Source organism: Urocitellus parryii, chromosome 5, assembly GCF_045843805.1.
Source record: "Urocitellus parryii isolate mUroPar1 chromosome 5, mUroPar1.hap1, whole genome shotgun sequence".
Lineage (NCBI taxonomy): Eukaryota > Metazoa > Chordata > Mammalia > Rodentia > Sciuridae > Urocitellus > Urocitellus parryii.
The window spans coordinates 17283023-17307710 of record NC_135535.1 but is presented as its reverse complement, the minus strand read 5'-3'; the positions used below and the strand labels follow the sequence as shown (position 1 = coordinate 17307710).

The 24688-nt window shown below is 42.8% G+C and overlaps 2 protein-coding genes and 1 long non-coding RNA gene across 5 annotated transcripts in view; 2 read left to right on the top strand and 1 right to left on the bottom strand.

Moving 5' to 3' along the window:
- Positions 1-3110: 3110 nt before the first annotated feature.
- On the bottom strand, positions 3111-9205 carry LOC113188453 (uncharacterized). The gene is made up of 3 exons (XR_003301544.2): positions 8787-9205; positions 5053-5416; positions 3111-3691 (listed from the first exon to the last, which is right to left on the bottom strand). It is a non-coding gene; the product is annotated as an uncharacterized LOC113188453 (long non-coding RNA).
- Txnrd1 (thioredoxin reductase 1) overlaps positions 9140-24688 on the top strand; it is a 60999-nt gene continuing 45450 nt past the window's right edge. For 2 of the 3 annotated variants that reach the window (XM_026396760.2, XM_026396743.2), the window contains exon 1: positions 10495-10651. The gene's annotated coding sequence lies outside the window, so the exon portion shown is untranslated. Of the gene's footprint in view, positions 9287-10494; positions 10652-24688 lie in introns of those variants that run through there. The other variant, XM_026396753.2, reaches the window with a different exon arrangement.
- Positions 20333-21430, top strand: Eid3 (EP300 interacting inhibitor of differentiation 3). The gene has a single exon (XM_026398200.2). It carries the CDS (start codon positions 20333-20335, stop codon positions 21428-21430), a length of 1098 nt encoding a protein of 365 aa, XP_026253985.2.

The window sequence follows — 24688 nt, the reverse complement described above, 5'->3', positions numbered from 1 at the left end:
GCCAGGGGGAATGGTGTGCATCTACAGACGCAGGTACTCAAGAGGCTGCTGTGGGTCACTTCAGCAGGAGTTTGAGGCTATCCAGGCTCCATAGCATAGCAAGACCTCTGTCTCAAGAAATTATTTTTTAAAAATCTGAAGTATAGAGGAACCATAATATAGTCTATACAAAGACCATAGATGATAATGAGATGGGAAATACTTGACATTTTTAGAAGATTCAATGACTAGAAAATGCTGAACTAGAAGCTTCATGTATGTTGTACTTCTGAGAAAAAAAGAAACCCATTTAAATGGTTAACCTTGAACCGGATCAAGGACAGCAGGAAGTAGTCCAACCTCCTTCATTACAGTACAGTCTCAGAGAGTTCCTGAGATTATTGAGAGATTAAATGAGCATTTAAAATCTGTAGATGAAAGAATTCAGAAGTATTTGGTGGAAAATTACATGATTCTGGGAATCAAACCCTAAGCTTCACATGCTAGGCAAGCATTATACCACTGAGCTGTATCCCCAACCCAGAAACTACAAAGTTCTCTTCTGTCTTTAATAGAAAAATTAGTCTTAATAGATCTAAATGAGATATAGTTCTCTCAGCTCAATCCAGGGCCTAGAGTATTGAAATTGGAGTCTGAGATGAAACTCAACTCTCTGCTTCTGCTGGAAGGTGAGGTCCATGTAGGCTGCAGGCCTCTGCAGTTAAGAAATCCCATTTTAGTGTTAGCAGCTCATCACAGCAGGAGATGCTTGCTAGTGTCAGCTTCAAAGATAGCTGCAGGAAAACCCGGATCCTTCTCCACTACCATCCAGTGGTGTGTTGCAGCTACTAATGTTGGATCTAAATGCTGACAATTTCTTTCTGGGTTCTTGTCTCATAAATTTGAAGAATGAAATCCATGGGCCATAATGGAAAGTAAGAGTGAAAGAAATAGGATTTATGAAGTGAGAAGAAAAAAGATAGAACTCTTGCAAGGTACGAGGGGACCTGAGAGCAGGTTACCACTTAAATGTACTAGTCTAGAGGCTTATATAGCTTGTAGTTAGGGGCATTGAACAAAAACCCATGCTAAATGGGTATTGGATATTGGTTAGCCTTTGAGTCTGTAGCCTTTACTACTCAGGTATGTTCTGCTTCCCTAGCCCCATAACCCCAGGACAGAGGAGTTGGTTGGAATGTTTCTAATGGTTAACCTCATGGAGTGGCCTTTACATTAAAAAAAAAAAAAAAAAAAAAAAGCCTTCATTGGGACCCACTAACCCTATCTTATTCAGTATTATCTACCAACCAGAGGATACAGGACTGTGCCAGGCTCAGCTCCGGGAGGTGTCCCCAGCCCACCACCAATGACCTACAGTCATCAACCGGCTAGTTTCACTCAGCTCTGGGAGAAATTACTGGGGGATGTTCCTCTTAATATCAACTACCTAATAACATTTAAGAATTTAGAGGTTAATAATAAGCTATGTGATAGTTCTTTCATATCTAAAAGCTGTTTACCATTATTAATTAATACTTATACAACCTCTTGACTGAGGTTGAGGGTGGCTGGTCTCCAGAATTATAAGACACATCATCTGAGAGTTGACTGGGACGGAGCCTGCACCTCCTGAGGCATTTCTGTCCAAGGGCATCCTATAAAAAAAACTTTCCCTTCCTCTGGAATTGAAATGGACACCGAGAAACCTAAGTAAGACAAATGGAGTGCAAAGGGGTAATATTTCTTTCTTCTTTTTTGGGTATTGGGGGTGAACCCAGGGGTGCTTAACCACCAAGCCATATCCCCAGCTCTGTTTTGTATTTTATTTAGAGACAGTGTCTCACTGAGTTGCTTAGAAGAGTCACTAAGTTGCTGAGGTTGGCTTTGAACTCATGATCCTCCTGCCTCTTCCTCCTGAGCTGCTGGGATTACAGGCATGCCTCACCATGCATCAGAAGGGAAATATTTGTGCATGCAATAGTGTATGTACATTTTGTACCTATGTACACACAATACGAAGTGCCTTTACTCATTTATAAAGAAATTCCTCATATTCCTTCCACTTCTTTTAGCAAGTTGTTTTAAAAAATCATATTTTTCTTTTCCCAGGAAAAGATAAAGCTCAGAGTGTGAGAATACATGTGCTGTGGAAAATGGCATGGCTAGCTATGGACTGGCAATTAGAAGGAAAAAGAATGCTCTCCTTCAAGTTGGGTTTCCAGCAGTGCTAGTGTAACACATTGTTGACAGTTGCTGTGGATGACTAACTTATAAAAGGGAAAAATCCAGCATCGTAATTGCTCTAAGGCTTCATGGACTTATACCATGCAGAAGGACATGGTGATGCGAATAGCACAAATCCTTTACACTCTTAGTCCTTCACAGCCTTTTACTCATCCAATTTCCACAACTACCACACGAGGTATAGATACTATATTTATCACCACTTGACAGATGAGTAAACCAAGGCATGGAGAGGTAGCAGAAGCTTGCCAACAGAAAGGCCAGGCTATGTGACCTTGAGATTTGGGGCAGTGTGCTGGAACTGACATTATTAAACATTCAGGAATTTTGCAAGTAGATGATAGCTTGAAATCAGCCAAGGTTGGGAGTGTTTATACCACAGAGACTGGAGTGCTACAAATCTGGGCTTCCTCCCCATCATTCAGCTCTGGCTCACCACAACACCATAGGCTTTCTTCTCTGCTCTGCTTCATGAATATTCAGAAGCCTGCTGGAGGACCACATGGATTCAAACCTCGAGTGAGTCTTTACTATGGGGAAGGCACTGTGCCAGGTACCAGGGAAATAGAGACCAGCCCCTCAGTAAATTATATGTGGTTGAGAGAAGACAGTGTAAAGGTAAATCCTGGCCCAGATGTGAGACTGGGGCTAGTCGTTTACCCTGGGGTTACTCATCTGTAAAATGGAGCTGATGGTACAATCACAAGGGGTTTGGGAGAGGATCAATGAGAACATGTGAAGCCAAGGCATGGAGGTGCTCAATAAGTGACAGTTCTAAGAGCAGTGGAGATGTATACAGAAGGCTTTAATTTAGCTTGATATAAGAAAAAGGAGTGATGAATTCTGTGTTCAATGAGAGAAGCCTCCACAGGGTCGTGATCCTCCAGGCAGGATTTCAAGGTTTTCAGGTGGGTGTTTGGTGAGTGACTCTTCCTGGTACTTGCAGAGAGTGATTGCTTTTTTTTTTTTTTTTTTTTCCTACAGCATGTTGCTCTTTTTAGTTTACACCTCCCTGTAGGTTGTTTAACTGTGTGACAGACAATGGATTTGGAGATTGGCACCCCTGGATTTTTAATCCAACTCCAGAACTCATCTGCTTTGGAAGGATTCTTAGCTTTTTGGAATCTCAGTTTCTAATATCATAATGTGGGTGTAATACCTACATTATTCTGAGGATTTATTGAGAATATATGTGAAAGAGTCAGACACAACCCATGCCTTGGGAACCCCAGGCTAAATCCAGTGTTGTTTGTATTGTTTCGTCTCCCTTTATCCTCCTGAGTCCCTGGGCAGAGACACCCTGTGTGTCTGTACATATCGACCCTCTGCCCGGAGAAGTTCTGCTCGGGAGGTAGAATAGCATGTTGGCAAGAACCACGGGCTGGGGGTCAGATTCAGTTCTGCCAGTTGTTAGCTAGGTGGCTGTGAGCAAGATACTGGTCGTCTTTATATCTCCATTTTTTTCCATCTGTAAAATGGGGGAAACAATGGTTGTGAGGATTAAATTAAAAATGGAAAGACCTGGATTTATGCCCAGCACATGATAGCCACTGAAAGTTTCTTAGGCATTATTTCCTCCCAGTTTTACCATTTTAATTACTCTTCCAGATATGGTTCAAATATCACTTGCTTTAAGAAGCCTTCTCCAATTTTCCCTTACCATTATATGCTTCTCCACTGTGTACCTCTGAAGTTTATGGACCACAACCCTGGAGCATCAGCTATATCCCAGGCACTTTCCTAAGCATATTACAGATGTCATTTCATTGGGACCATCACTATGTTTTCATTATTATCCCAGCTTCCCTCTGAGATAGATCAAATTCTTAAAGGTCAAATACACCTTTATAGGAAATGTGAGTACCACCTAATATGTGTTATGTAAAAACGTTTTCCCTTTCTTCCCTGAAAAAGACAGAATCTACAAATTAATGTAATGTCTTCATTTTACAGATTTGATCTCTGAACAAATATTTACTAAGTGATTACTATGTGTGTGCACTGTACTAAGGGTCAGGAACATAACCAAACCTTACTATGGTGAGCATAAATAATAATCGTAGCCCCTGCTCACCTGTGGCTATTTACACTTAAATTAATTAAGCTTAACTAAAATAACTCCAGATCTGTGTTTGCACTAGCTATCTTTAGTCACATGTGACTAGTAGTTACTGGGTTGGACAGTGCAGACATAGACACTGCCATCATCTCGTAAAGTTCTGCTGGACTGTGCTGTTCTAGAGGGGTAGGCTGACATTGACCAAATTATGCTAAAGAAAAATACAATTGCGGTTGTGATGTGCTGAGTAGAAAGAATGCCTGGGAACTTGGGAACATTTCATGGGGGGGTGTGACTTTGATAGCCTCCTCAAGGAAGACATGTTGGAACTAGACTTGCTGAATGCTGGGAGCTAGCAAAGGCCTGTGGTGAGAGGGGGCCCAGTAATTAAAGGGATTGGAAGAAGCTAATGTCGGGGCTCCTGGCTGGGGGAAGGCTTCAGTGAGATGAAGAGGTGGAAGACCACAGAGGCCCTTGTTGAAAGCAGATAAAGAAGATGAGAGGTGGAGTGACCGGCTCTCCAGGTACTTCAGTTCTGGTTCTCTGGCTTTGCTGCAGAGTCTGTGCTGCACGTAAATTATTTTCAAAGGACTTGGTTCTCCAGTGACCCCCTTTCCTTCCTGTCCTCATTGGAACTTGCCACATTTCCCTCTACTGGATTATTCCCCCAGTATAAAATCATACTATGATAATGTCCTCCTTAGACAAAGACCTAACAAAAAGACCTTTCTGGATCCTGTACCCTCCTCCTCGAGTCCTTTTCCACTTACCCTTGAAGCTTGCTTCATGTGCCACCTCCATTTTCTTATTTTCTGTTTCTTGTTGAACTCTCTCTGATTAGAATTTCTTTCCCCTCCTCATTTTCATAAAAACCCACAGTGACTGGGGGTTTCTTCCAGGATCTCAGCATTGATCTCCCTCCTTTCTGGAGCTCTTTCCATTGGCTTGGGAGACCACCCTCTCAGCTCTCCTCCTGTCTTTCCCCCTCACTCTGGGGCTCATTTGCTGGGTGCTTCTCCTTTGTAGTTTGTGTGTGCTTGAAGTGGCACACCCTTTCTTCACAGAAAAGTCTTAACTGGGCTTCTCCAGAAATCTTCACCAGGGCTGATTTTAGGACTGTCAGCAACAGAGTCTCTGCAAAAAAGTTCAATGTAGATAAACTTCCTATTTTCTTGTTGCCCTGTTTTACTTGGCTGCTGTCTGGGAAGATACCAGCACTCCAGGCGCTGGACACCCCCTTACTAGTTTTCACAAACATATCCAGTATAGTAGTTTGTAGAAATGTGCAAACAAGGTCTCTGGCTGTGAGCTGGGCTTCACAGAGATGTCCACATTCCTAAGATAAGAGAAGTTACCAACTGGGCTCCATGGTAACACCTGGAGGGGGAGGAAAGAAAGGGGAGAAGAAGCTTTCCCCTTCTCAGGTGTTGTCCTTGAAGAGTTAACTTGCCCAGAACAGTGAAAGGAAAAGCTGCTTTGATGTGAACTTTTACAGACTGTGAACTTCTGAACCCCTCCCCTTACTTGCTGGGTATAAAACTCTGAAACTCCCTGAACTCGGAGTTCGGGGATTAATTGATTACAGCAAAAGCTGTGCCCTCTGAACCTGGCTGCAGCCAAATAAAACCGTTTCCTGCTGTCTTGGGTGCCTTGCCTGTCTGTCCCTACAACATTCTGGGCTCTGTCCTGGCTTTCTTCATTATCCTAAATATATTAACTCACTGGAAACTTCATCTAGAGCCATAGGTGAGAATTAATTTTGTACGTCAACCTGGCCAGGCTATGGTTGCCCACGTTTGGTCAAACACTAGTCTAGATGTTGCTGTGATGGCATTTTTAAAGTGTGACAAACAGTGAAATCAGCAGACCTTGAGTAAAGTAGATGGGCTTCATCTCATTATTGAGGGACTGAAAAGAAAAGACTGAAGACTCCTGAAAGGAAATAGTTCTGCCTCCAGCCTGCTGCCTGAATTGCTAGCCTCTGGGCCAGCCCTGTAGATCTTAGACTTGTCAGCTTTCATAATCATGTGCCAATTTAAAAAATCTCTCAGCCAGCCATGGTGGCACACACCTCTAATCCCAGTGTCTTGGGAGGCTGAGGCAGGAGGATTGCAAATTGGAGGCCATCCTCAGCAACTCAAAGAGGTACTGACCAACTTAGTGGTACCCTGTCTCAAAATAAAAAATAAAAAGGGCTGGGGAAGTGGGCTCAGTGGTTAAGCATCCTGGGTTCAGTTTCCTGTACCAAAACATCTCTTTCTCTCTGCACACATACTTGCACGCGCGCGCGCACACACACACACACACACACACACACACAGACACACACAGACACACATATACACACACCCTGCTACTCTACAGATTTTTTCTGGAAAACCGTAATCCACATTGCATTAAATGTCTTTACTGACTATTACATTTTTATTTCTAATTCTGATCTCCCTGAAACTCCAGATTTGTATATCCAACTGCTTATTTAACACTTCTATTTTGAAAACTAATAGATCTCTAAAACTAATTGTCCCATACTATTGCTTTCCCCCTCTTCCCTGACTGTTCTCCCTTTCATTAAAGAATGTCACTATTTGCTCAGTTGTCAAGGCCAAAAGTCTGGAATCATCACAGATTCTTCTCTTTCTTTTGTTTCCTCATTCCATCCATCTGCAAATTGCAGTAAACTTTCAAATGTATTTTCTCACCTCCCTAAACCAACCCAATCCAAGCCTTTATCACCTCTAGCTTGGGCCACCACAGAAACTTCTTTTTCTTTCTTTTTTTGGGGTGGTGGTGGTGGTGGTGGCGGTAACCAGGGATTGAACTCAGAGGCACTTTACCCCTGAGCTACATCCCCAATCCTTTTTTATATTTTAAGACAGTTTCTCACTAAGTTGCTGAGGCTGGTCTGGAACTTGCAATCCTCCTGACTCAGCCACCTGGGATTACAGGTTTATGCCACTGTAGCATGGCCACAGTGGCTTCTTAACTGGTCTCTGTATTCTTTATTATTATTGTTATTATTTTTTAGTTGAAGTTGGATACAATACTTTTATATAGAAGGGGTTTTATTTATTTATTTTTGTGGCTCTGGGTAGGAACCCAGGGCTCAAAGCATGCTAAACATGTGCTGTACCAATGAGTTATAATCTTCGCAAGAAGGTGTGTTTAAAATGGTAAATTTTTTTAACTTAAAAAGAAAATAACGGGGCTGGGGATGTGGCTCAAGCGGTAGCGTGCTCGCCTGGCATGCGTGCGGCCCGGGTTCGATCCTCAGCACCACATACCAACAAAGATGTTGTGTCCGCTGAGAACTAAAAAAAAATAAATATTAAAAAAATTCTCTCTCTCTCTCTCCTCTCTCACTCTCTCTTAAAAAAAAAACATTAAAAAAAAAAAGAAAATAACTACATGGAACTAATCTGGGGATTTGTGCTATAATTTGCTTACCTAAGAACAATGTAAGATAAAATGACTCATCTAGTCTTTTCTCACATGCAGTTGGAAAACATTAACTATAATCACCTTGAACTGTCTGTCCATACAAGATGCAGTTAGTGTCGAGGCTCCTGAAATCGAACAGGTGTTTCATCAAGGTGTTTATTTCATTATTTCAAATTACTACTGAGTGATTTTTTTAAAAAATCCGCCCCCATCCTATGTCATGCTTTTGCAACAAGCTGTAGTTCCTATATATTTTTAAGAATGAGAAGCTTATGCTCCTAGTTCACGGGCTGTTATTGTATAGTTAAATGAGATAAGGCATAGAAAACGGTTTCTACGGAGCTTGACTCAGGAGGAGTACATGGAGTGTGTCTTCCCTTGCCCCAGCTTTCTTTTCCATTTTCCACCCCTTAATAACATTGTTTCCTGAACACCTATATACTAAGCCATCCCCAGATTCGGGTGAAGTGCTCACACACTCACCACACACAGGGAGTGTGGTTTAGGGTGTGTAGAGCGTGTGCGGTGTGTGTAGTGTGTGAGCTACAGCAGCCTCTGACTACCTGGGAAGGGGCTGGAAGGAGGAGCCAGTTCAGAGGAGGCGTGGCTTCTCCCTGCAGTTAGGAGCCTGCAGCCCTTTCACCTTGTGTCCCTCAGTGTGGCGTCTTCCAAAGAGGTGGAAAGACATAGGGTGGTTTATTTATTCAGCAAGCATTGGTGGCCAGTGGAGGTGCTGAGTGAGAACCCGAGCAAGAACAGGGAAGCGCAGAGGGCAGGGGAGGCAGGTACCTGGAACCGCCTGCGTTAAATGCACGCTGAGCTTTCCTTAAAAGAAACGAGACAAACCCAAACCTGAGTGTGGTGGGAGGAAGTGCGCGACGCGGAAGTTTTGTGCTGTTGAGAATGTGTCACTGCAGGATTAGTCAGGATGAAATGGATGCTTAACTTCCTTTAGGGAATTACCCAGAGGACTAATGCATTACCTTAGGGCAGTGGGTTCCCAGTTTTGCTGTCAACTAGTCAAAGTTCAAACAGCTAGATACCCAGGTCACTCACTCCATACCAAAGATGGCAGGCTGTCTGTGTGGGAGCCAAGCTTCAGCATTTCTAAAGATCCTCACGGGACTACAGCGGGCAGCCAGTTCTCGAGCCAGTGCCTGAGGGCACAGTCCAGCTAGCGCAGCTCCTACTTAGTTCTGGTTTCTCCGTTTCCACCCCAGTCTCGCGCTGGGGGCGGCCACCGGGAGGCAGGATACGCTGTCGCCCAATTAGGAGCTCCCACTTTGCCCAGCCGAGCGGCGGCGGCTGCCAGGGCTGCACGAGGAGTGCATTTTTGCTTCGTCATTCTGACTCTGGCGGTTCACCCTCCCGCTCAGAGAAGGGCGTGGCTTCCCATAGCCACTAGGAACCAGCTGGCCTGTGGCCTCGGCCAGCCTCAGTCGGGCACTGCGTCCCGGCCGCAGGTGCGGTGCCCGGGGAGCTTGCCGTCTCCGCGCTTCTCCCTTCCTGGGAGCTCCGCGGCCTCTGGAAGCAGAGCGCGCTCGGCGCCCAGGCACCCGGCAGGTGAGCACGCCGGGGACGGCTGCTGGCGGGGCTGAGCCAGCGCCGGCGGTGCATCGGCGGTCACAGGGGTCGGGGGAAAGCGGGTGAAGTCCGAGAGGGTCGCGGCTCCTGTAAGGCCAGCGGGAGCGAGCTTGTCGGCGGCGTGCGGTGCGGGCCGGGTCGCGCCAGCTGCTGCGTGTGGTGGGTGAGGTTGGCCGCCTGTCGGCGGTGGTTTCCTCGCTCGTTCTCTTTTAGCCTCTTTCAGACTCTGAGAAAACGGGGCTTTGTATCATTTCTGGAGCACGAGTCTTGAAATGTAGAAGGCAGTGTATTGAGGTGTGGATTGGCACATCCTTGACGGCAGCACGCCTTTCCAGGAATTTTCACACCGCTGAATCCTCAGGAATCTGGAGAAACTGGCAAAGCTCGTGTAAACCCCGTGTTTTGACAAGTGGCTTGCCCATCCAGACATCAGGAAACAGGGCAGCCTCGCCTGCCTCCTGGCTCTTACCTTATTCAGCGAGGCAGTGCTGGCTAGTGTTAGGAGCACAGCCCTCCAGGTCTGGGTTGAATCTTGCTCGTGCTGTTGACGCTGCTGGAACTCGGGCAGGCTCCTTAGCCTTTCTGCCCTCGGTTTCCTGATTTGCTTGATGGGCTGGTGAAAACCCGCATCTGCAGTACAGCTGGGGGGATGGAAGGTCAACCCGTGCAAAGCACCAGGCCTGGGTCAGTGGAGACGGCTTTGAATTCTGCCACTGACTGAATCTCTGCTGAGTGCACCCCTTTGGGAAATTGGATCGTTAGTTCCTGTTCTCACTTAGAATTGCTTCAGGATTCTTTTTAAAAATCCCCAAAGTTGGCAGAATGCTAATTTCTCCCGGTGGTTTCAGATGGCAAGGGAAGTTGGAAGTTGGATTTTGGCATTCCCTGTGGGCGCAAACTTCAAAGCAAGATCCACGCGGGAGGTGTTGAGAAAGCTGAGATAATTGTGTCGTCAGGTGATTTTTTGAAGCTTTCTGAATTCCGGACTTACTGGAAAAGCAGGCCGTTGAGCTTAAGCTCAGCCTTGCGAGGCTTTGGCGGGAACCCTCAGGTTCACAGCGGCCTCCATCCAGGGGGTTCCCAGCCCGTGAGCTCGGTGCGCAGCGCGGAGCCCCGGGCGCTGGTTGCCGGCTGCGGCCGCCGGAAGCCCCGCCCCGCCCCGCCCCGCCCGCCCGCCCGCCCGCCGCGTTGCTCCGCGGCGCCGAGCTCACGCTCGCCGGGGCTTTTGTGCCTCGGAGGACCGCGGAAGGTGGCGAGGAGCGCTAGCCGACTGGCGGGGCAGGCCCGAGGGCCCGGGTGTCCGCGGAGCGGGAGCAGACGCGCGGCCGTGGCCCGACCCTGAAGGTAGGAGCGCGCCGCGGGCCCCGGCGGCCGCAGCCTCCTTCCAGAGCCCGAGGCCGTGCGGCCGGGCTGGCGCCTCCCGAGGGCAAGCCGCGCCCAGCCGGCGCACGTGTGGCCCGGTCTGGCCAGGCCGCGGGGGCGCTAGGGAAGCGCGAAACCGCTCTCTGTTAAGATGACTTTTTTTTTGTTTTCTTTCGGTATTGGGGTTGAACCCGGGGGCGCCCTACACTGAGCCACGTCCCCAGCCCTTTTTGTTTTGCGATTGGGTCTCACGACGTTGCTCAGGCTGGCCTCCGGCTTGCGGTCCTCAGTCTCAAATAGCTGAGGTTACAGTGAGCGCCCCCGTCCCCGGACGGGATAACTTCCAAAGTGTCCTTTGTCTTCCTTCCTCTCTCCCTCCCTTCCAGTTAATGCAAATAATTTTAAAATTTACTGGAGGTGTAGTGTCTTAAATGGTTTAGGGAAGTCCTTAGAAAAGGCCATCAGGAAATGCCTATCTTCGTCATCAGACTGACCCCTATGGCCTTCCTCTTTAATTCTCTGAGGGCTGGGGGGACCCAGAACCCCAGGCTCCGAGAACAGCAACCAAGAAATCCCTGGGGTAATTTCATTTCCCCTCAGGAGGCTCTTTTGTAGCCCAGAAGTTGATACTTGGGTGGGTAGAAAGGAAAAGAGAAATGTTCTCTTTGGGTTGAGCAGATAGGACAGCCTGGTGGATGTTCCACATCCTATGTGGTTGATTGCCAGGTTAGAAAGCTTCCTGTATTCCATCACCTTCAGCCATCGTTTTGATTTCTGGAGATTGCCTTTTTGTATCTCTGTAGGTTTTTTGTGGGAGGGGATAATCAAACCTTGGGCTTGCTAGGCAAGCACTCTACCACTGAGCTACATCCCAAGTCCTTTTTAACTTTTATTTTTGGACAAGACCTTGCTAAGTTGACCTCCAACTTACATCCTCCTACCTCAGTCTTCTTGTAGCTGGGGGGTATTGTATCAATGTAGTTTTTAAGAAATGGAACATATATTTGAACATTTCCTTTTTTGATGTAAACCTGAGGCCTGCCTTAACCATAAAAATGTATTTAGTAATTTGCACCCTTAGGAATAGCATTAACAATTAATTTGTATTTTTTTTACTATATTTTAAAAGACTTATTTACCTTTTTGATGAATGAGTATAGAAAATGGAACTAGACTTCAAAGACAAATAGCTAATTAATGTAAAATAATTAAAGGACATAAAAAGGCTTTTAACTTCAGTTAAAATAATTATGTTACTCAGACTTTTATTTCCAAGTAATGTGAGACAAAGGTCTATTAATATTTCTCCTGGTCAGTTTATTCTTTTCTCTTCATCTGTGTCATAAGTTTACAAAGTTATATAGGCATTTGATTTTTATGTAATCCTTTTGATGCTCCCGGTTAAGCATCAGTGGGAGTAAAATAATCATTTTATAAGTTTTGGAACTCTATGGATGTGATCTGATGTTTTCAACTCCACATGATCTGTTGATTTTAGACATACGGTGAGTTGTATGATATCATTAATGAAAAACATACCACCCATACATACTTTACATTTAGCAAATGTTTTAAGTAAACTTACCATTCTACTTTTTGTATCATTTGATTTAATTTTTGGTTTCTGCTTATTTTGTTTTTGCTGAGACACAAGGAGATAGGGGCTACTGGCTTGAAAGGTTTGTGAACTTCTAGTGTGTTGTTGCTTACATTGGGCCTAACTGCTGGGTTTTAAACATATTTAGGGAACATTGGGTTTGAGTGGAGAAAGGTTTATGGGGTTAGTGTGATGATCCTAAAGTTCATAACTTTTTAAAAAATTAAGGTTTCATAGTTTAATCACAGTGTGAATAATGGATAGGAAAGTAATCATGATGTCTGCTTTTGCCTTCTCTTTTTAATATAGCTTCTTCCCTTGTCCCCCATCCTCCCCCAACAGCAGCAAAACCTACCTTGCTTTTCATAGTGAGTGTACTATAGAGAAGAATCCTTCTGGGAGGAACTGATGAGCCTAAAGGATGAAGGCTTCTAGAAGTATGTGTCTGAAAGTTCGTCCTGTGGACCACCTGCACAGAGTCCTCTGCAGTGCCTGGGAAACTTGCAGGCTGGGGCTTTGCCCAGTTCAGAAGTAGACCTTCTGGAAGTGGGCAGGAGCTGGCTTTTTTGTTCTGTTTATTTTAAATAAGCCTCTTCCTGTTAATTCTTGTGGGAAATAAGCTTGAGGCTACTTTAATGTACAAGGCAGTTTGATCAAGATCAGTTGACATAATCATTATAATTGGGGAAAATGAAGGACTGCTTTTTGATACTCTCAAAATATTAGTTAGAAGACAGCAAATGGGAACTCAACAAGGAAGTAAGCTTTCTGTTGAACACTGTGTCATTGAACAGAAGTCTGGAAGTAAGCTCTTTGTATGTGAAATTGGAGTTAAGAGACTACCTAAGAACTATGAGTAGAGTTCTTGGTGCTCAAATGTAAACATCTGGTTTTCATAAACATCTTAGTTTTTAAGGCAGGATTACAAGTATTCCTGTAGGGAACCTCCTTGTTTGTGAATCAGTGTTTCCAGAATTCCAGAGTTTTGAAATATTTTGTGTAAATGTGTCTTGGTGGTATTGAGAGGAGAAGCAAAGTGAGTGAAAACTTACTTGATGGAGGGGCTGGGGATGTGGCTCAAGCGGTAGCGCGCTCTCCTGGCATGCGTGCGGCCCGGGTTCGATCCTCAGCACCACATACCAACAAAGATGTTGTGTCCGCTGAGAACTAAAAAATAAATATTAAAAATTCTCTCTCTCTCTCTCTCTCTCTCTCTCTCTCTCTCTCTCTCTCTCTCCTCTCTCACTCTCTCTTAAAAAAAAATACTTACTTGATGGAACACTAAGAGTTAGACATAGGTAAGTCTTCAGTAGTTTGAGATGATAATCTAGGGTGATGGGACCGACACTGACAACGTGGGACTTTATTCCTTTAGGGTAGTAATAGAAGACATGAGGGACACAAAGCAACAGAGGACCTTAACATCCTAGTGAATTGTGTGGACAGTAGCAGTGGGAGCCCGGATGTGATCATGTTGCAGTTGGTTGTGGTGGTCCATAGTCTTTCCTTGGGAGGTAGATGCTGAAACAAAGACTCAGAAACCAGCCTCTTAGCTGAATGGACATAAGGAGATGAGTAGTAATTGATTGACTCTCCATTCCCTCTCTTTCTCCCTACTCTACCAAAACTGACAGAAAACTCAATTTCTTTGATTCCTTCCTTTGACAGAGGTCATCTCTTTGGAGCACTGGGAGTAGTGGAACTGTTTTTAGCCTGCTTAAGGCTGAGTCCTGAAAGAGGGTTGGAGGATTGCCGTGAAGGTGAGGGAAATAAGCAGGTCTCTCGTTTACCTTAGAAGGAAATAAGGATAAGGACTACTGACATTTGAAAGAAGCATAGATTGTTATCGTAAAGAAATGTATTTCGTGCTGATAATACATTTTACTGATTGTGAATCCATGTTCAGACCCTACGTGCCCTTTGACCACTTAGGCCAGGTGACAGTGTGAACTTCTTGTTGCTGTCCATCTTTCCCAGCAGCATCATTGTTCTGTGGTCCAGGCTTCAGAGCTCCTCTTGCCTTTCTGGTCTGTTCACTCACCAGGCCTGACTCTTCCCACATGCATCTGCCTCTTGCTACTGTTGAGTTCTGCTTGGGTCAAGGTACTCATTTCCTCTTGCCTACACCATCTCAACCATCTCTAACTGGCCTCCCACTCTCCACTCCTCCCCAGCCTGTCTGCTGCCAGAGTCATCTTCCTGACTGCCACTTCCCCATACCCAATCTGCATCTAGGATAAAGAGTACACTCCTGGGGGCTGGGGATGTGGCTCAAGCGGTAGCTCGCTCGCCTGGCATGCGTGTGGCCTGGATTGGATCCTCAGCACCACATACAAACAAAGATGTTGTGTCCGCCGAAAACTAAAAATAAATAAATAAATAAATATTTAAAAATTCTCTCTCTTTAAAAAAAAAAAAAAAAAAAGTACACTCCTTAGCTAGGTATCCTGTGCCTTCTGGGCCCTGGCCCCAACCAGCTTTTCTGGTTATCTCCGGCTGTACTCCCTCACCTACTGCAGACTCCTGGAACACTGTTCTCCCTAAAGTATCCCCTGCTTGCCCTATACTCTGTTTTAATTCCTGATGTCTCTTTTTATTCAAATCCACTTTTCCAAGCATCTCCTAGTCCACAGTACAAGACCAGATTTGGCTGGTTTTCCTCTGCTGTGTTCCCACATCATTTACCACAAATCCTTATCTCTGGAAAGGAGGAATCCTGCCAATGATAATTTTTTGGCTTACACATCAAGGGTGGAGAGCTAGGCGTATTCTGTGCTTGTGGTTGCAACTGTATGGTGCTCATGTCTAAGTGGACATGCCTGCTGTGTGGAATGCTGTTAGACATTAGATTCTAAGTCCTCTCAGCAGTCCTCTGAAGCAGGTGGTAGTGTCAGAAACAGGAATGAAGACCTTCAGAGTTAGAGGAGCATGTCCTAATCTCGAGGCTGGTGAGGTGGCAGAGCTAGGACTGGGACCCAAAGAAAGGCCTCCTATCCGCAGGGCTCGCTCTGGTGCACTCACACCTCTAGCATTCAGTTTTTGTTATTACTTTTGAGCCACATGCCTGCCTCCTTCGTGCGGTGGTGCTCCTGATTCATCTTGATATTCCTGGCATAGTTCTGGTATACAGGAGGTATTCATTCGTTAGAGGCTTATTGAATGAAACACGGTGCCTATTAAGTTAGGAGACAATGATACATTTTCCTGTTTTCTATGCATTTTTTTTAACACCACATGTACATTTTTTAAGCAAAATATTTATTGAGTGAATGGATGGAGGTAGGGACAGAGACTCACTCAGGGAAGAACTTAGCTCTCAGGTTCTGATTTCATTGAAGATGGGCTCTAAGTTGTTCAGAAGATTCTTGGTAGCACATGGGGAAGCAGTTTAGAATTTTTAAAAAGCTGTGTGACAGTAACATTGTCAGCTTTGAGCATTTTATACAGAAGTGTCTAGGTCAGTTGGGAAGAAGCCGTATCAGGTCTCTTTAGTTAGCTACTCTTCATCACACACCTGTGTTGCCAGAGGAGCTTGGTAACGAGTTTGTTATCCCTTAGTAACCAAACTGTAGGATGAAATATTTAAATAAAATACATTTGTGGTGGGTAGGGGGGTAGATCAGTGCTAAGAATGCTTGTCTAGCTTGCTCAAGGCCCTGGGTTCAATCCCCAGCACTACAAAAAGTTGGAGAGACAGAGACAGATTGTACAAGTGAGGAAACTCAAAGGCTGAAGAAAATGAGAAAACATGTTTTTTATTTGAACCCAGGCCTCCAGAGCTGAGCACCTTCACACTGCCACCTTTAATAGCCACACATCTAGTGCCCCTCCCTCTGTCTGTCAGAATGATGCTAATTGCTGACTTCTGAGGTGTGGTTAGGGCTATCTCAACACCCTTGTTTATGCTATTGGAGCTTGGCATGTCACTAGTGCTGAGTTTTAAATGTCAGTAAGTGTGTGCCTTGACCACAAGTCAAGGGTGGTGGTTTTTTAAATTTCCGTGTGTGGCAGTCCATATTATTTAGTATGACCTGGCTTTCATTTTAACTTTTACTTTACAAATAGTAATGCCATCTTGGGATGGGGTGTAGCTCAGTGACAGAGCTCTTGCCTGGGTTCTATCCCTAGCCCTACTATAACAATAATAATGTCATTTTATTTGAACAGAGTAGTTATTCAAAGCCGTTTTTGGATACTGTACTTTTAAAAAAGTTTGGAATTTAAGGAGTTGTTCATGAGATAAACCATTATTAATGATAATAAGTAATTATTAAGTAATTTTGCATGTAAACTCAGATTCTTTGTGGATCTGCTTAAAAATACCTGTGGAGAAATTTAACATTCAAAGTCCTATGCATATTTTCAGTAGTTGAAACTTAGTAGGTTTTAACTTTTTGTTGTATGGCAGATATCTTTGTTGTAGTGGAATATATTCCTTTATTACTTTTTACTGATTTTAAGCTTTAAGACCTTTTTTTGTTGTTGTTTCTAGAGCAACAATAAGGAGTGAAGCTTCTGGTTTGCATATAAATTTTTTTCTTATTAGTGTCTGATATTTATTAAACATCAGCTATTTTGGGGATAGTTTACAATTTATTAAGTACCTACTCAGTAGTTGAAAATACTGCCTGATCTGTTATATAATCCTCATTCAGAACTTAGTAATTGTATGATATAAATAGTTAAGTATTCCCATCTTATGCATGAGGTCACTGGAGGATGAGAGTTAAGCAGTCTGCTTAAAGGTAATACCATTAGCTGACAGATCAAGACCAGAACTCAGGTTTGTTGTGTCCTGCCACTATGCATGGTTGGTTGTTTTTTCCCTCCCACTTAGAAACTCCTTTTAAAAACAGATCTCTTACCTGAGCATGGTGGTGCATGCTTATAATCCCAGTGACCTGGGAGGCTGAGGCAGGAGGATCACAAGTTCAAGGTCAGCCTCAGCAAATTTGTGAGACATTAAGCAATTTATTAAGACCTTGTCTAAAAATAAGAAGGACTGGGGATGTGGCTCAGTGGTTAAGTGACCCTGGGGTCAATCCTTGGTACCAAAACAAAACGAAAACCAGATCCCTTGATCATAACAAAGTTTTAACTTTAATATATACTACAAAAGACAAAGCAAAAAATTTATACAAACATAAATTTAAAGGAAATTAAGGTGAAAGAAAAAAATGTACCTCACACCCTATCTACTGTCTGTTGTAAATGAAACCAGAAATTTTATCACCTGTCTTCACAACTCATTAAACAGATACCCTGATGGTGGGTGGAGAGGACAGAAGCTGCTATGAGAAAGTACAGAAAAGCTTTGGGAGGTAGCTGATAGTGGGACATGTGTAACCAGCTGTCAGACTGTGGGACTCCAGTCTGATTCTCGTGTTGGCTGGAAAAAGTCACAAAATCTATTTGTTGTAATGGTCTTTCTGTAAATCAGTCTGAACTTCTGGGACAGGAACAAAAAAATATGGAAGAAAAGATGGAAGAAAAAAAATGGAGGGTCAGTTGAGCCTTGGGTAGGAGTTCTTCAGATAGGAGAGGAAAGGAAAAACCAGAGGAAAACTACACTGTGTTTTCTGTTCCAAGTTCTGGAAAAGTTCACCAATATCACTTGAAATTATGTGTTGCCATTTCTTCCTCTTTAAGTTATATTTATAATAATTAGTAGTAGTTGGATCTTAGGTTAGAAAATCAGTTTTAATGATTTAAGGATTCATAAGTGTAGAAATCCCATTTAAGTGACTGAGGAAAAAACATTGAACTTGAGATGGTTTTACTTGATAGAAACACTAAAATTGTGTGCACCTCAAGGCAGACTTAAAGGCTGAATATAATTATACAAGTTTACCTTTCTGCAGATGACCTAGATTACATATTATAAGGTTCCTGAGGACTTGATACAGCATAGAATGAATTCAATACTGGAAGTGACAGTTTTTAATAACATCATGCTCATTTTGATGTAGTGTTAACTCTGAGCAAGTTGTATGAGCTGTTATCTTCTGAGAAATCCCTATAAATGATATTTGTGATACTTTCTGAGGAGTTTGGGCGAATTACCAGATTTTTCTAAAAAAAAAAAAAAAGGTTAGAATGAGAGATTGTCATATCTTTTGGAGTATTTTTTAATTATAAATTGCTTTTATTGAATTTAAAGTGGATCGAAATACACTCCTCAAAATATGGTTTACTGTAAAAGTAGACTTTTTTTGGATTTGGATCTTGGAGTTCTTAACTACATTTTGACCTGACATTTAAGAGAGGTTTGAGTATTAATTTGTGATTGGTCAGCCCTTTGATGATGCTGGGTCTTTGTTTTTTCTTTGTTTCAAAGGAGGGATAAGACACTTTCTGAAAGACAATTGATTTTTGCCTTCATTGTGTAGAATCTGTTCTACTAATCTTGTGAAATTAATCTTTGCCACCAAATAACTTTTGTAACAGTACTGGAACAAAGTTCTTGTATATTACTTATTCAGACAGTACATTCCCAAGTGCATCCATATAAGATCAGTTGTTTGGAATATTTAAAGTCAAGTTTTTATTTTTGCAAACCTCACAATCTAATAGGGCAGGATAATACAATACATCCACACACAAATAACCATAATGGATGTTTCTGAAAAGTGCATTTTTTTTCCTGAATTGCCCCTACTTAAAAAAAAAAATTATGGATGAATGGTAAGGTAAGAATTTTAGAGTTAATATAGGTTTTACAGTTTATTCACATGCAGGAAACTAGACCAAAAGAAAAACTGGTCTAGATGCACAGGAAGAGAAGGTAGAGCCAACTTGTTTCCTGGTTAGTTGAAATTTGTGATTGCCAGATGCAGCACATGGGTCCACTTTTTTTTTTTTTTTTAAAGGGGAAACTGTTGCAGTTTTGAAAAGCTTTGGGGGATTAGGCATATCCTAATTATGTAGTGCGTCCATTGTCAGTTACACATTTCTACATGTGTGACTGATAACCTGAGTAGCTTCATGAACTGGCACTTGAATTTCCAGTGAGCAAGGGGGTGAATTTTCCAACACTTACTTACCCAACCATACAGACTTCACTTGCATATCCTCATAACATGTTTAAAGTCCTCATAGCTTTGTTCACTTTTGGGTGGCTGTTAACCTTTGATAGACTTCCAAATATGTTTTGTGGAAAAGCCCTACCTACCCATTTTCTTTTTCCTCTCAGGCAGTGGAAAACCGAAGGTCACAAGTGTATTTTGCGCATTTTCTCTTGAAAGATCCTACCCCATGAAGTGAATTGGTAAATTGCAGAGGATTTTGTGCGCACGCCCCCCCTTCCACCCTCCGTCCTCCTCTCCCCAGTACTGGGAATGAACCCAAGTGAGCATTCTATCACTCAGTTATAACCTGAGCAGGGATTGGCTTTTTGAGGGCTAGCAAAGGTTAATTAACCCGGTTAAATTTGTGTGATTTCCAGTCACCTTGCACCTGGGAACTTTATTTCGCCTAATTTTAATGAGGTTCTTCATTTCAGGGCCCACGACCTTAACTTGTCCTTACCAGCAGTTTAGCCACACTAGTTATTAAAAACAAGCATTACATAAAAGCTTTAAATTACAGAACGAAGTATGTGGACCTCATTTCAATGTATGGCAGGGAACGTTTTAATTAAAGCGTAGGACCTTTAGTTGTTGTCCAAGTGTTTCTTTGAAAGTTAGGTTGTTTTGTCATTGCTGAAAATTACAATAGCTGCCTCTGGAATGGGAATTATTTCCGTACGGGGCTGGGGGTCCATTATTGCGCAGGCCAGTTGGCTAACGCTAGGGTGTAGGGTGGGCAGCGCCGAGCGGAGCTGCAGCCATGGGAGGAGATGGGGGCGGGGCGGGGCGGAGCTGGGCGGGGCGGAGCTGGGCGGGGCGGAGCTGGGCGGGGCGGAGCTGGGCGGGGCGGGGCGGGGCGAGCCCAGCAGAGGTCCGCACTGCACTGCGCATGGGCTGGCATCCCTCCTCTTCTCCAACTGCCCCTTGGATTTCCGCCAGCGTCGGGAACATTCTGAAGGCGGTTGGCTGCGTGCTGCCGGTTGCCTGCCGGTTGCCGACATGTCTGATGAGCAAGGTTCCCTGATGGGAGGCCAGGAGCCAGTGGCGACCGGCTCCTGCCGTGCGTGCTCCATTAAGCAGGTGGAGGAGGAGGAGCCCCCGAAGATGGAAGTGGTGGTGGGGGTGGACAGCTGCTCTGATGACCTCAGCTCCGGGGACCCCGAGCTAGACTGTCACCTCCTGGGTCAGACCGAGGATGAGGAGAAGTGTCGGAACATCCGCAAGCAATACCGGCAGCTCATCTACAGTGTCCAGCAGAACCGAGAGGACATAGTGAACACGGCCAGCGACTCCTTAACCGAGGCCCTCGAGGAAGCCAACGTCCTATTTGATGGAGTGAGCCGAACGAGAGAGGCTGCCCTCGATGCCCAGTTTCTTGTTTTGGCTTCTGATTTGGGTAAAGAAAAAGCAAAGCAGTTAAATTCTGATATGAGCTTTTTTAATCAAGTAGCGTTTTGTGACTTTCTGTTTATATTTGTGGGCCTCAATTGGATGGAAGACGAATGTGATGAGTTGAGTGGTTGTGATGACAATATCTCTCTTTCCTTTTGGGAGACAGTACAGAAGGAAGCATCATCCTGGATATTGCAAGCTGAAACATTCCACTTTATTTTTGGTTCATTCAAGTCTGAGCCTTTTGTACGAAAGCCCCGACTTGAACATCACAAAAAATTTCGCAAAATGGAAGGAAATGGGGATATGCCTACAAAGTTGAGGAAGTTGGACCTGAGTACCAACCAAGAAGCAACAGAAAAAGAAGTAGAAAGAATCTTGGGATTGTTGCAAACCTACTTTCGAAAGTATCCTGATACTCCTGTGTCCTATTTTGAGTTTGTGATTGATCCAAACTCTTTCTCTCGTACAGTGGAGAATATATTCTACGTTTCTTTTATTATAAGAGATGGCTTTGCAAGAATAAGGCTTGACCAAGACAGGCTGCCAATATTAGAGCCAATTAATATTAACCAAATGGGTGAAGGAAGTGATCCCAGTTCCTTTGGTAGGAAGCAAGGAGTTATATCTCTGAGTTTACAGGATTGGAAAAATATTGTGGCAACTTTTGAAATTTCAGAGGCTATGATTACAAACTCATATTAGATTTTTGTTCCTAGTATAAGAATCAGTTTTGTTTTTCTGAAGTATCTCAAAACAGCAAAATCTGAACAGAAGTGCACACATTATATTTCTTGTAAAGCAAAATATTTTCAAGAATATTGAAAATTGTTTTTCTGTGTAATGTGTTTTGGTAATTTATGAGGTTGTGATCTGTTATTAAAAATTTTCACTGGCATACTTATGGGAAATATTTTTTTGAATGCTCTAAAATCTACATTAATAAAAAATTTTTAAATTCTGAATTTTGTAAACTAAATACATTGGCCAACTTGCAAAAAAAAAAAAAAAGTCAGAATGGTATGTGATGCTGTTTTGCTTCCTCTCTGGTAGTGAACCAAGGAGAATCCCATTAAGTTGAGGAGAGAGTGGGTAAAAAGTTGCTCAAGAAAAGCGTTAAGGTAGTAAATATGCACTATTACAACTTTAAAAAAGTTGGATGCTGTGCTTCACTGCAGAGAATAAATAATTTCTAAATGATTTCTCCTGTAAGCGGACTCAGCAAATTTGTGTGACTACTGCTCAGTAGACAAAACATCAAATAAGGGCTGAAGGGGGAGTAGGAATTGGGAGATGGGAACAGCATTCTAGGCAGGGAAGTAATAAGGGCAAATGCGTAAGTTATGGCATAAGAGAACCTTTAGATTTAGGGGAAACAATTCTGCTTGAATGAAGCTATGTGAGAATTGCATGACTTCATCTGTTAGTATCAGAAGTTTTTTGTCCCACAAATTCCTCTAATACATATATGGATTGGGATGGGATTGTGGTTCAGCAGCAGAGCACTTGCCTTGCATGTATGGGGCACTGGGTTCCATTCTCAGCACCACATAAAAATAAAGGGTATTGTGTCCATCTACAACTAAAAAAAAAAAAAAATTAAAAAAATCCCTCTTACATGCTTATTTGTAAGCTTTTTGTGCTTGGTTAATGTCTTCTCTGGCCCATACGTTCTTTTTATGTGTCTGCTAATAAAAAATATCCTTCAGAATCAGTGATGTGTTATCGTGTAACAACTTCAGATATTTGTCCCAACTAATTTTACATATGTTAATAGGGCTAGAACTGTCTCTGTTTAAAACTGTGTTTATTCACATATTCTTAGTGTGAACTGTTCTGTTTTTTTCTTTTTGATGCTTCTAGTTGTTTTAAAAGTATAAATTACAACCTGATTTAGAAATTACTGCTGAAAATTAAAAAGCTTTAGAATGTATAATAAGCATACCCATAAGTTGCCTTCTATCTTTAGGAACTTAATCTTTGGTAGTGGAGGAATTTGGCAACTAATTGGTAAGTGGGGTAAGTGACTGTTAGTAGGAAGTCTAGTTGGTACAGGGAAGGGAAATCCAAAGGCTAAACAAATGATATCAAGAGAGGCTAGAGCTGATATTTGGGGAAGTTTTTCACTAATAATATACTGGAGAATTTTTTTAAAAAAATAGATATTTCTTGTTGGCAAATTATTTTCTGAAGTAGCTATTCTTACCTCTTTCTCATTAGAATTCTCAAGGAATTCCAATCCTTGTCAGTTTCTGTCACCCTTTGATTTAGGGTGGTCTTGCTGATCCTCACTTCTGGTGTATCTGCCATCCTTGCTTGGGTTTTTCGGAGATTTGTTGTTGGAGCGAAAAGATAATTGTTTTGGATAGTGGAGAGATCCTGAGTTCTTCACTCACTATCAGATTCATTTCTTTACTGGGAGGATTTGACACAGAGTGATAATAGAAAATGTAGGTAATTTTTTGGGTCTCTTTAAAATTAGAGTTGTTCAAATATCAAGTTATCCACTCATTTTTGTTTTTACTAGTTGTCATGACATGTGAGTTATCTCATTATTTTGAAATTAAAGCACATGCTTACATTGAAGAAAAGACTTGACCAATGGAGAGATGAGTTCCTTTATAAAGATTAAGAATCATATTGAAAAAATGCTGTTTTCCCACTAATAGTTAGAACACCTTAACTTTATATTGTTTTCTGAGCACCTTTAAATTTTTTTTTGTTGTTGTTTTTTAGTTGTAGATGGATACAACACCTTATTTTTATGTGGTCCGAGGATTGAACCCAGTGCGTCACACGTTAGGCATGTGCTCTGCCATTGAGCTACAACCCCAGCCCTGAGCACTTTAACTTTTGAAGGTTCAAATAAATTGAACTTTAAGAGAATGTTGTGAATTTATTTTAAAGTAAAACTTTATTGGATAATAGGACCACTTTGTGATCAAATGTCCTGCATCAGTACTAATATTTTTGTTATCCACTTTGGGCAGATTGTCTAATTGTAAAGTTGAGGTTTTTGATTTTCCAAGTGAGAATAATAGTAAGGTTTAGATTAGAAAAATTTATGATAAATACTTTGAAATAAGAACTACTATGTATGGTGGTGCAGTGAGAAAAGTAATAGATTTGTAATTTGTAACCTCAGTTTAATTCTTGGCTAGCGGGCAGTTTTCTTAATTTCTCAAGGTCTCCCTTAGGTATGGAATAGGAATGATATCTAACAATAGTTAGAGGACTACTATAAGGATTAGATGAGATGTAATGTGTGTAAAACTTCCAGCATGGTGTCTGTCTCATTGTGGACACTCATGTTATCGCCTCATTCTCCAGATATCAGGGTCAACAAATTCTGGGGTACCACCACTCACTGTAGTTTCCTTATGCTTTTTTAAAAAAATTTGTTGTTGTTGTTGTTGTAGATGGACACAATACCTTTTTTTAAATTTAGTTTTTATGTGGTGCTGAAGATAGAACCCAGTGCGTCACACATGCTAGGCAAACGCTCTACCAAGGAGTCCTCCTTATACTTCTAGATCTCTTGTCTGTCTTCTGGAAAATTCATTGCCAAGTAACTGGAATCTGCACAAATGGTGCCAGACACTGCTCTAGGCCTGGAGAAAAAGTGGTGCCATAAAATTGTGTTTCTATTTTAGAGGGTATATTCATTTATCATTGCTGTAACCAAACAGTGAGTGGAAGCAATACTAACTATCTTATGGTTCTGGAGGTTGGATGTCCAACCAGAATTGGGTTGGCTGAGCCAAAATCAAGGCATCAGCAAGTCTGGTTCTTTCTGGAAGCTCTGAGGGAGAATCTCATTCTTTGTCTTTTCAATTTCTGGAGGCCACCTGCACAGAACACTTTCAAAACTGGCAGTGCCATCTCTTCTGTGAACACATCTCCAGCTACTGTAGTCATTTCTCTGCCTCCCTCTTACAAGGACGTTTGTGATTACATTGAGCC